Here is a 12,176-nt window from a genome sequence, read left to right on the forward strand (position 1 = left end):
GAATGAGATAACTCCTTTAAAGGGGTATTGTTGAGAAAAATAATTTTATGTTAAAAAGACATACAGTTTTGTAATTCACTTCTATTTACAAATCTCCGGTCTCCCTGTACTTATCAGCTGCTGTATGTCCTGCAGGAAGTGGTGTATTCTCTCCAGTCTGACACACTGCTCTCTGCTGCCACCTCTGTCCATGTCAGGAACTGTCCAGAGCAGCACCAAATCCCTATAGAAAACCTCTCCTGCTCTGGACAATTCCGGACATGGGCAGAGATGGCAGAAGAGAGCACTGTGTCTGACTGCAGGACATACAGCAGCTGATAAGTATGGGAAGGCTTGAAATTTTTAAATAGAAGTAAATTACAAATCTGTATAAGTTTCTGACACCAGTGAAAAGTATCCCTTTGAGCACTCGAGCTGTGTTATAAGGTTATAGGACACCATGGCCCCTGTTTCTTTGCTGCTGTACCCACATACATATCCTCAGCGGGTATTGCACCTGTGTATCATTGATGCCAGCTTGGAGACTTTATAGCACAATAAACCTGTGTGTCTATAGTTACCTGTCTGCCTCTGTACATTATAATATAATTTGCTTCCGCCCCTTTGTCTGTGGTTTGTATGATTCACACCATGTCCTGTGTACACCCCTTTCTATTGAAGGTCATGGTCACCCGCACTTCCCTCATCTAGTTGCTATGTCATTATATGCGTCTGCTCTGTAATTGTGGCACCTGCACAGGTAATACTCCGGCTCCGCCCCCTCCCTGCAGACTTACACTCACAGGAGTTTACCATGCCAGGTAAACATGACTAATGCACTTTCCCTCATATTCATTCACTTAAAGGGGAAACGTTACATTAATAATATACAGCAAATAGAAGGGAACTATAGAGTTTTAAAAGGCTTAAAAATCCACCTGTCTGCATAACGTATTCATGGCATGCAACAAAAACAAGGGAGCACACCTTGCTGGTTTGCAGCGCTGTTCCATTGAAGTGAATGGAGGTGATTTGTAATACTGCACACAACCTAGGGAAAGGGGTGGCACTGTTTTTGCATGAAGGTAGCTGTGCTTTTCTAATCCTTCAAAGGAGAAGTTTGGCGAAATTTTTTTATTAAAGTATTATATTGTTCCCCAATACTAATCCCCAATATACACTTATTACAGGAAATGCTTATAAAGTGCTTTTTCCCTGCACTTACTACTGCATCAAGGCGTCACTTCCTGGATAACATGGTGATGTCACTTCCTGGATAACATGGTAATGTCACTTCCTGGATAACATTGTGATGTCACTTCCTGGATAACATTGTGATGTCACTTCCTGGATAACATGGTGATGTCACTTCCTGGATAACATGGTGATGCCACTTCCTGGATAACATGGTGATGTCATTTCCTGGATAACATGGTGATGTCACTTCCTGGATTACATGGTGATGTAACTTACGAGATAACATGGTGATGTCACTTCCTGGATAACATGGTGATGTCACTTCCTGGATAACATGGTGATGGACACGACCCGACTCCCAGAGCTGTGCGGGCTGTGGCTGCTTGAGAGGATGATGGCAGAGGGATGCGCAGTGTCCCTCCAGTGCCCTGTGTCCCTCAGTGTCCCTCTGCCATCATCCGCTCCAACAGCCACAGCCCGCACAGCTCTGGGAGTTGGGTCGTGACATCACCATGTTATCCAGGCAGTGACATCACCACGTTATCCAGGAAGTGACATCACCATGTTATCCAGGAAGTGACATCACCACGTTATCCAGGAAGTGACATCACCATGTTATCCAGGAAGTGACATCACCACGTTATCCAGGAAGTGACATCACCATGTTATCCAGGAAGTGACATCACCATGTTATCCAGGAAGTGACATCACCATGTTATCCAGGAAGTGACATCACGATGTTATCCAGGAAGTGACATCCCCATGTAATCCAGGAAGTGACATCACGATGTTATCCAGGAAGTGACATCACGATGTTATCCAGGAAGTGACATCACCATGTTATCCAGAAAGTGAAGCCTTGATGCAGTAGTAAGTGCAGGGAAAAAAAGCACTTTATAAGCATTTCCCATAATAAGTGTATATTGGGGATTTGTATAACTTTTCTGTGGCAATACAATACTGTTATAAAAATTTTCTTCAGATTTCTCCTTTATCTCACCTCCCATATCAAAACAACATCTCTGGGTGTGCACCAGCTATGTCATGCAATTCCATACAGACATGCCTATGTGTGATGACTAAGCATGGAGTCATGGATCACACACCATCTATACATCTGAATGAGGATGTATCTGCAGCAGGTGCAAGGATTTCTGCAAACCCCATCAACTGTTTGCATATTGTTGTTCTTTGTGCGTTTTACATTCTTGCATTGCACAAGCTAAAAGTTAAAAAAAAAAGTGGGCGTGGCTCACCGGATGGACGTGGTCGTGTTCACACTTTTTTGTTTTGTTCATGGGGTTTTGCTGTGTATTACTTGATGTTTTAGTAAAATATTTCACCACGATTGCACAAATTGCAGTAGGTGTGTATCGTTCTTACCATGATATCCGTCATTAGTAGAGAAAAACCTCGCTATTACTGCAACGTGTGAACAAAGCCGTCATCAGATTTATTAACACTAAAGCCAGATAACCAAAGACCCAGAGACAGATTCAAATAGTCACATGGAGTACAAGGTCAGCACACAAGGTGGCAGCAGAAAGCACTGTGTTAGACTGGAAAGAATACACCCGCTTCCTGCAGGACATACAGCAGCTGATAAGTACGGGAGATGAGATTTTTTACATAGAAGTAAATGACAAATATATAACTTATATAATTTATATAACTTTCTGACACCAGTTGATTGGAAAGAAAAAAAAACAGTTTTGCTGAAATAGCCCTTTAAATGTGCAGATAAATATCTATTGACTTACATGGGCTACATAAAAGGTTCTCAAAAGAACACACACAGTGAGACAAACAGGATAAAAACAGTTTAAACCACCAATGAAATATATGAGTCGATCTTGCGTCCAGGAGTACAGTATTTTGTTGCATATCTACTGTATATAACCCACAGCAGACACAGATAGAAATTTCGGATTTTTAGGCTTAGAACTTTTTTTTTTTTTTTTTGCAGAAAGAGCGCCACTCTTTTCCTCAGGTCGGGTGTGGGTTTTGCAGCCTAGTTAATTAAAGTGAATGGAGCTGAGTTGTAATGCCAGACACACCCTGAGTAAAGGGGTGGCGCTGTATTTGCACTAAAGTAGCTGTTTTTTTTTCCCTTTAAATCTTGGATGATCCCTTTAAAGGGGTTATCCAGTAAAATCTTTTTCTCTCAAATCAACTGGTTTCAGAAAGTTATATAGATTTGTCATTTACTTCTATTTAAAAATCTCCAATCTTCCCATACTTATCAGCTGCTGTATGTCCTGCAGGAAGTGGTGTATTCTCCCCAGTCTGACACAGTGCTTTCTGCTGCCACCTCTGTCCATGTCAGGAACTGTCCAGAGCAGGAGAGGTTTTCTATGGGGATTTGCTGCTGCTCTGGACACTTCCTGACATGGACAGAGGTGGCAGCAGAGAGCACTGTGTCAGACTGGAAAGAATACACCACTTCCTGCAGGACATACAACAGCTGATAAGTATGGGAAGACTTGAGATTTTTAAATAGAAGTAATTTACAAATCTATATAACTTTCTAAAACCAGTTGGTTTGGAAAAAAAAAAGATTTTCACTGGAGTTCCCCTTTAAGATGTCTGCAGCCAAGCCTGTTTAAGGATGTGTTCACATTGTGTTTTGTCCCTGGTATAGAAAGGAGCCTTAAAGCATTGGTAGTAACTTGTAAGATGTTCTCCAACATGTTAAATGTTGCAGATCACACTGAGAGCTGAGCTGCAATACCACATACAAACTAAAGACAAGAGGGGCGCTGTCTCTGGAAGAAAGTGGCCATGTTTCTGTAGTGCTGGATAACCCCTTTAAATGTTGCAGATCACACTGGGTCTCACTCTGAGCTGCAATACCACATACAAACTGAGGACAAGAGGGGCGCTGTTTTGGGAAGAACGTAGCCATGTTTCTTTAAGCCTGGGTGACTCTTTGAAGAGGTGTCCATGTTTTACTAAACTTTGCTTCACACATTCAATGGCCATTATTGCATGGAAACGAGGAACCGGTCCTAAATGGAGGATTCCTGGCTCTGTATTTAATTGTTGCAATTAATAATTTGAACATGTGACCACTCCATTAACCAGTCTCCAGTATATGAATGTAGCTAATTTACCATTCAGGAGCCTGGGAAAGCTGGTTGGGGAATCCTAAAAGGGAATCCCTTTCAACTCATGATAGGTGGGAACCCCCAGGATTTATATACATGTCATTTCCTGTGACCCCTCCCAATAGGTTAACACTATAACTCCCAGTATATGAATTATAATTCTACCCAGAAACCCCCTCACCGTCTCATTTGCATACTATGTTTCACCACCTTTGAGGTCCATTTCTTGCCACGGTTCTGCAAAACAAACATTTGCAATGGTATGTTGTCTCTTTATTGTTTTTTTTAAGGTGGAAATGCACTACGACAGCTTGTAGATTGCAACGTAGAAAGTAGCAAAATAGTCTAGACGGCGCTCCGACCTGCAGGGAGGAAGGAGTTAATCTGTCATCAGATGCACAGAGCGGTGGGAGGGGGCAGGGCTGCACACAGTGATACACTATGAGTGTGTTCAGGAAGCAAACAATAAGGTGCGCTGCTGCTTTAAATGCTGAGGGCTGTGCGCTTGCAGAGCTCAGCCGGATCTGGAGCTCTCTGATCAGTAGCTGGTGGCTCAGCCCTTGGTGAGGCTGCTTCACTCTGGCACAGCCCACAGTGGAGACACCAGGGCAAGGCGCACGACATGATCCATCCATGGTGCCCACTCAGCTAGTATCTGAAGACACCTTGGCTCGCAGAGGTGGGAGAGGAGATCGTGCCTTGCGTCGCTGCCTGGTAAGTTGGAAACTTCTTCCTTCTTGGTCTGTTGCACGCTTATTCCCACTTGTCTCGTATCCGTCTTTCGATCGAGCGTGGAAGTGGTTAAAAAAAAACACTTTCCGAAAATGAAAGCAAGCCCGCCTGTCCCTTGGGGTGTACGCTTTCCTTGCAGGGCTCGGGTTACAACCTGCCGCTTTGCATCCAACAGGTGGAACGTGAACTCTTATGGCTACTTCTTATTTTGCAGGGAAATGGGCAACCAGGTGGAGAAACTGACTCATCTAAGTTATAAAGAAGTCCCGACTGCGGATCCTACAGGTGTGGACAAGGATGACGGACCCAGGATAGGAGTCTCCTACATCTTCTCAGCTGACGACGACGACTTGGAGGAAACCCCCGGGCATCATGACCCTGACAAGCAAGGATCTAACCAAGAGGATCTGCAGTACGATCACTGCAATGAGGTGGAGTGTTCGGTGTATTATAGGGATGAATGTATTTACGAGAAGGGGTTTGGAGCTGGGGACCAGCTGAGCACTTACTCCCCGGAGAACCTACTGAATAAATGCAAGCCTGGGGACCTGGTGGAGTTTGTGGCCAAGAACCAGTATCCCCACTGGGTGGTGTACGTGGGGGACTTTCAGGTGGTGCACTTATACAGACTGGAGATCACCAACAGTTTTATGACCGATGCCAGCCAGGGCCGGAGGGGCAGGATTGTCAATGACCAATATAAGTACAAACCTCTGAGCCCTGAGATGGTGGTACAGAACGCCATGGAGCAGGTAGGAGCCAAAGACCAGGAGCTGAGCTGGAGGAACTCTGAGTGCTTTGCAGCTTGGTGCCGATACGGAAAGAGGGAATTTAAAATAGGGGGCGAGATCCGGATCGGCAAACAGCCCTACAGGTTAAAGATCCAGCTGTCGGAAAAGAAAAGCCACACGTTGGAATTTCAAAGCCTGGAAGACCTGATCATGGAGCGGAGGAGGAACGATCAGATCGGGAAGGCGGCCGTTCTCCAGGAACTCTCCAACCACCTCCACGCTGAAGATGAGGTCAGGACTGATCACAATGCCAACTGATGGATTAAAACTGAAGGCTGCGAAATTGAGATGTTATAAGCCCCTTTGGGCCGATTCAATGCAGTTTTATTCAAATGGCTTGTGAAAGGAAAGCTGATTAGCTCTGCTTCGGCGTTAACCCTCTCACCGCCGCCAGCCCCTCCCCAGGTTTGCTGCAGAGACCCGTTTTGGAGCCCCTTGTCGTTTAAAAAAGAGATCACGTGATGCACTATGCATTGAGTCTGGTAACTCAAGGGTTACTGCCCTCTAGTTGAATGAATATTCTTTACGATCTAACGAATCACTTTCTAATTTTGATGATTTGCACTTTTTGCATTCCTAAAACCAAATATTAGCACAGAATTTTTTAGGTTTTTTTTTGTATTTCTTTAAATGTTTTTTTTTTGTTTGTTTGTTTTTAGAGTCTAACACCAAGGTGCACGGCTCGGTGCAGCTGTGAAGTTTTCATAACGTAAGACGTCTTCTCTTAGCTTGGTATTTGCATAATGGTCGCATTCCGTGCTCCATAAAGATGATTTGTATACTTTAATTTTGGGAAATGGACCGCTGGGCTCGAAAAAGAGGAGAAGGGTTTGGGGGGGGAGGAGGAGTAAAATCATTTGTTCTCATCGGAGATCTGGTAAACATTGGGAAGACATCGTAACGTTCACGATAATGTGACTGCAGTTCTTCTGCCACGTTGATGCTGTGAGTTTTTTTTTCTTTTTTGTACACGGCGAGTTTAACCCTTTGTGTCTGGAATGGCTGGGTGACCTGTTTTGAAAGGGGATGCACTGGGCTCATTGACTCATGGTTTTGATGAATGTATCACTGGGTGGTTTATTTTTAGATTTTCTGTGTGAGGGTGGGTTCACAGTACGGAATTCTCACGGATAAACGTATGCGCGCCTTTCTGCCGGCTCCATAGACCCCATTCTATGGGCCAGCTGATTCCACATTCCGCCGATAGAATTGACGTGTCAATTCTTTCGGCGGAATCCGCCCGTGCATAGAATGGTGTCTGTGGCACGAGCGGAGAGGCGTGCGGCCGTAAAAGTGTGAACCCACCCTTATGGTGGAAGGAAATCTGGCAGTGTCCCCCAACCTGTGGCTCTCCAGCTGTTGCCATCATGATGGGACTTTGTAGTTTTGCAACAGGTTGGGGAAACATGGGAATGTTTACAGTCAATCACTTGATCAAAAATGCTATCCAATGTGAATTTTAAGCATCAATAATCCATTGTCTGCATAAAATGGGATGCCCATAAGGCTGGGGGTACAAAATGTTTTTGGATAAAAAATACTGTGCTGCACTCTTTATATTGTGCTGCATCACTGGCATGTAAGAGAAGTAAGTTGATTCCTTGTGACTTGGGGTTGCAACACGACCTGAATCGCTGACCTTGGGTGTGATATGGTGACTTTTTTTTTTAGTCGTGGGACCACTGTTGTGGCCAAAATCACTGTGTAGCCCCAATCCCCTGCCTCATCCATAACTAGTGTCCTTCAAAATTTATAAGCTGGTCTGTGGAAGGTATACACCAGGTGTAGGTAAACTGTCCTGTACCCCCATGTATTGTCCAAAAACAGCAAAAACATGTTCCAACCCACCACGGCACGGTGTACAAAGCTTTTCTGCCCCACAATAAAAACCTATGCTGACCGTAGTGGCACATCTACTATATTTGATCGATCTTCACCTTAGGTAGTTGGTATAATGTATAGCTCTGTCCTGAAGTGAACCGAGCCCAGCTGTCCTTCATGGCGGATGGTTTTCAATCCCTGAACCTTCCAAAGTACTGGTAATAAAGATAAGTTTAAAGGTCACGTGAGATCACAAGGTAGGGCAATCAATAAGATCCTCCTATAGGGAATGAAAAGGTTCACAAAGCTTATCCGAAGTAAACCTGATTCCCCCCAAAGGTGAACACAAAAAAAGTATAGTTCCCAGTCTTAGTACAACACTGCCCCCAGGTGATGGCCACTAGATGTCATTTTTCGGATGGCATCCAGGTACATCACATATACCCGGCTTCTCCAGTTGCAAAGTCATGGCCCCACTCAGCTAGTCAACCATTAGAGCGGTGGAGAACCACAGGTTGGGAGATACTAGTTCCTCACTTTCCTTGTCTAGCCTTAAAGAGCCATTCCGGAATGTTCTTTTACCTGTCCACTCGCGGTACACTGGTACGTATACTCACCAGCAATGATTAGTGTCCCGCGGCGCCGTTCAAATCTTGTGTAAATTCACGTCACCGCCCTTCCAAACCCCACTTCTGCCTCCATGTCGATTGAAGGCCGGAAGTCACGCTCTCCCATAGAGATACATTGGAGAACATGACGTCCGGCCTTCAACCGACAGAAGAGTGGTGAAGTGAATGCGTGCAGGATTTGAGTGGCACCGCAGGGCCGGAACAAAGCCATGTCGTGGGACACCGATCATCGCTGGTGACTGGTGAGTATACACGCCAGCAAGCAGCAGGGGGACAAATAAAAGAATTATCCGGAATACTGCTTTAACCAAAATGAGTTTCTTTTTGTCAAAAAAACACCACCTATGTTCACAGGTTGTCTCTGGTATTGCAGCTCAGCCATGTTCACTTCTAAGGACTGTCCATATAACGTGTACTCTGCAGACAGATGTGGCACCATTTCTGGAAGTAAAGCTTGAGACCTCTATATTAGGGTGAGAAATGAGACCCAGTGTATCCCCACCTTCTGGAATGTAATACTTCACCAACCCTAAGGGGGGCGTCTGTGTAGATATGGCAGATGATGATTTTTTTTTTTTTTTGTAGAAATCATTTTGTTTTCTCTATTTAAATATAAATATTTTCTTACAGATATTTTTGAAAGATGCTGAAAAAGTCATTAAATTTTACAATTTATAAAGTAAATTGATATATTACAGAGTGTGCGTCTATTATTTCCCTCTATGGGGCGGTTGCCGCCATTATAGTTACATAATACTCTAATTTCTGGTTATGCAACTGTTTGGATACTTAAAGGGGTACTCCAGTGAAAGAAAAAAAAACAAAGGGGGAGGTTTATCAAACATGGTGTAAAGTGAAACTGGCTCAGTCGCCCCTAGCAACCAATCAGATTCCACCTTTCATTCCTCAGACTTTTTGGGAAATCAAAGGTGGAATCTGATTGGTTGCTAGGGGCAACTGAGCCAGTTTCACTTTACACCATGTTTGATAAATCTCCCCCAAAGTTTTTTTTTTTTTTTTAATTAAATGGTGTTAAAGTTATACAGATTTGTAAATTACTTCTATTTTAAAAAAGTTAATTAAGTTAAGTTTATACCTAAGAAAAAATCCTTCAGAGTGGTCACATACAGGGTTATGTACCTGCAGAAATTCATGTTTGTTACCAGTATGACCCCATTCAGATGAATGGAAGTGATTTTCTGTTGCAGATAGATCTGGTAGAATCCTGCCGAGTGTGAATTCTCTCCTGTGGGTTAAAGTTTAACCTTCTGTGCAGCAAATGTAACAGTGAGTAAACATCCAAGGTCACTGCTAATGGATGCCCCTCTACAGCAGCCGGATTCAGCCTGAGGGGAGCCACGCCGCAACTACTACAAGGCATGCTGGGGGTTGTAGTACGTTAATGTTGTATCGCTCGGTAATATTCAACAGAAAAAACAGGTAATAAATATAATGGGGGAGATTTATGGCGCTGACTTAGGCTATGTTCACATAACATATTTTTAATACCAAGAATGGCCAATGTTTTCAATTAAAACTTTAAAATCAATGGCCGTTGTTCACACAATGTATTAAACAATGGCCGTTGTTTGATACGGCCATGGAAATAATTGACATATTGTATGTTCTTCACTGCACCAATAGCCATTGTTTGTACACTCTGTGAACATAGCCTTAGGGCCTGTCCACGTTACGTGAAAATTCTGAGTGGAATCCTGGACTTTGCTTGGAATCCGGCCTGCTATCTTTTCCTATGGGATGCCTCATGCACCTCCGCTCTCTGCGCCTCTCCGCTCTAAGAATTGACATGTAAGAATTTCGGCCTGTTTTACGTAGTGTGAACAGGCTCTGGAAGTATGATTCTCCTTGTTGCTCATAGCAACCAATCACAGCTTCGCTTTCAAGCATGTTGTAAGATGAAAGCTGATTGGTTGCTATGGCTGAGTCTGAGACCTAACTGCCTTGTGTTTTGTAATGGCCGCCGGCATTGCAGGGCCTTTCACCAACACTGTACGGCCATTGGGGAATAAAAGGGGGTTGGTCTCAGGTCCATGTGGTAACAGCCTTGGTCTGCTTGATAAATCTCCCTCATCATTTCTGACTACCTAGTGATCTGCTTCTGCCATGTTCATAGGCTCTGTCTTTCGGGCAGCGCGCTCCTGACATCGCTGCTTGCGCATGTGTCGTAGGCCGGAGGAGTGGCTCATGTGCGCTGAGGGACTAAAGCCAATGCCCAATGAGCTGGGATGCTCTATGCGCCGTGCCTACAGCTCATCATTGGCAGAGAGGTGCTAACATTCACTTTAATTTTGATTAAAAGGAATGAATATCGGGTTATTTTACATCTGGGGGGCAGTGGGGTGTGTATTAGGTATAAATGCCCTTCAATGTAAAAAAATCCACACCTTGTAACTGTATAATCACACCCATCACGATATTCACTCCCATTATTAAGATGAAGTTTACCCACATCTGGCTATTAATTAAATTGTCAGAGATTGTAAACCCACATATCTCTATATAAAAAGTTGAGTTATTTCATGATAGATCTCAATTGTTAGGTGTTGCTTACAGGTCCCCTTTAAAGGGGTTATCCATCTAAAATCTTTTTCTTTCAGATGAACTGGTTTTAGAAAGCTATACAGATTTGTAATTTACTTTTGGTAAAAAAAATCTCATCTTCCCATACTCGTCAGCTGCTGTATGTACTGCAGGAAGTGGAGTGTTCTTTCCAGTCGGGCACAGTGCTCTCTGCTGCCACCTCTGTCCATGTCAGGAACTGTCCAGAGCAGGAGAGGTTTTCTATGGAGACTTGCTGCTGCTCCAGACAGTTCCTGACATGGACAGAGGGAACACAAGAGAGCACTGTGTCAGACTAGTAAGAATACACCACTTCCTGCAGGACATGCAATAGTACTGTAAGTAAATTACAAAGTACTCCTTTAATGTTTTAAACCAATAGTGTTCCTTCACTGCCTGCTTACTGATGGTTTCCAGGTAGGAAAAAAGTCACTATCAGGCTATGTTCACACATGTGGTTTTTTTTTCTTTTTTTTATGCCGTAATTTGCGTAAAAAGGCCGCGATTTGGTGCCAAAATTACATCTGTCCAAAAAAAACGCTGTTTTGTGAACACATCCTCACACTGAGAGTAGATACCAGGGGGATTCATGTGCAACAGGTTTCATTTCAGAAATTTCAATTGTATTTAATAGTTTTTTCAGGTTAATCGTGGTTTCCTGCAGGTTTTTGTCAGATGAGTGAAACGGTGTGAAATTTTTCTGTAACAAAATCTGCCGCATGTCAATCCACCCTAAAAGGTGAAGTGCCAGTCCTGGACACGTCATCACTTCTCTATGATGACGCACTGTAACGCGGTCTCTCAGCTCACAAGTGCTGTTTTGAGGGTTTCAAAGGAAAAGCAATACAATTGAGGAAATTACTCATTTGGTAAATGTGCAGGATTAACCCCTGAAGTACACTGTATAGTCTGTGCTTTTAGGGTGTGCACACTACGAAATTCTCGCGGTAAATCGCAATGTGGTCTATCCATTGAATTCATATATCGTGCACATATATGTTTAACGCTGTTTAACGCCATGTTCACACATGGAAAGGAACATTTTATTTAGGAATGATATTCCTGCTCGAATTTAACCTATAGCACCGGGGACGTTGAGGAGGAAGGTATCTGTGTTACTTTCTTACTCGTCGCCGGTCCCTGCTGTTAGTCAGGGTAAACTCTTCTCTGAGGCACTGTTAGGAGCACTGCCGTGTCATCCGGCCTGCTCCTTCTAATAATTAACAATGGAGGGGGTAGGATGACGCAGCAGTGCTCCTAACGGTGCTCCAGATCAGAGTGTACCCTTACTAACAGCGCAGGACCAGCACCGAGGAAGGTAAAAGACATGCCTTCCTCCT

General features: G+C 43.8%; 1 protein-coding gene across 1 annotated transcript; it reads left to right on the forward strand.

Moving 5' to 3' along the window:
- The first annotated feature begins 4,766 nt into the window (after positions 1-4,766).
- LRATD2 (LRAT domain containing 2) lies at positions 4,767-8,951 on the forward strand. The gene is made up of 2 exons (XM_069957105.1): positions 4,767-4,997; positions 5,230-8,951. Exon 2 carries the CDS (start codon positions 5,234-5,236, stop codon positions 6,062-6,064), a length of 831 nt encoding a protein of 276 aa, XP_069813206.1. The 5' UTR covers positions 4,767-4,997; positions 5,230-5,233; the 3' UTR covers positions 6,065-8,951.
- The last annotated feature ends 3,225 nt before the right edge of the window (positions 8,952-12,176 follow it).

The sequence above is a fragment of the Dendropsophus ebraccatus genome, chromosome 2 (genome assembly GCF_027789765.1).
Source record: "Dendropsophus ebraccatus isolate aDenEbr1 chromosome 2, aDenEbr1.pat, whole genome shotgun sequence".
NCBI lineage: Eukaryota > Metazoa > Chordata > Amphibia > Anura > Hylidae > Dendropsophus > Dendropsophus ebraccatus.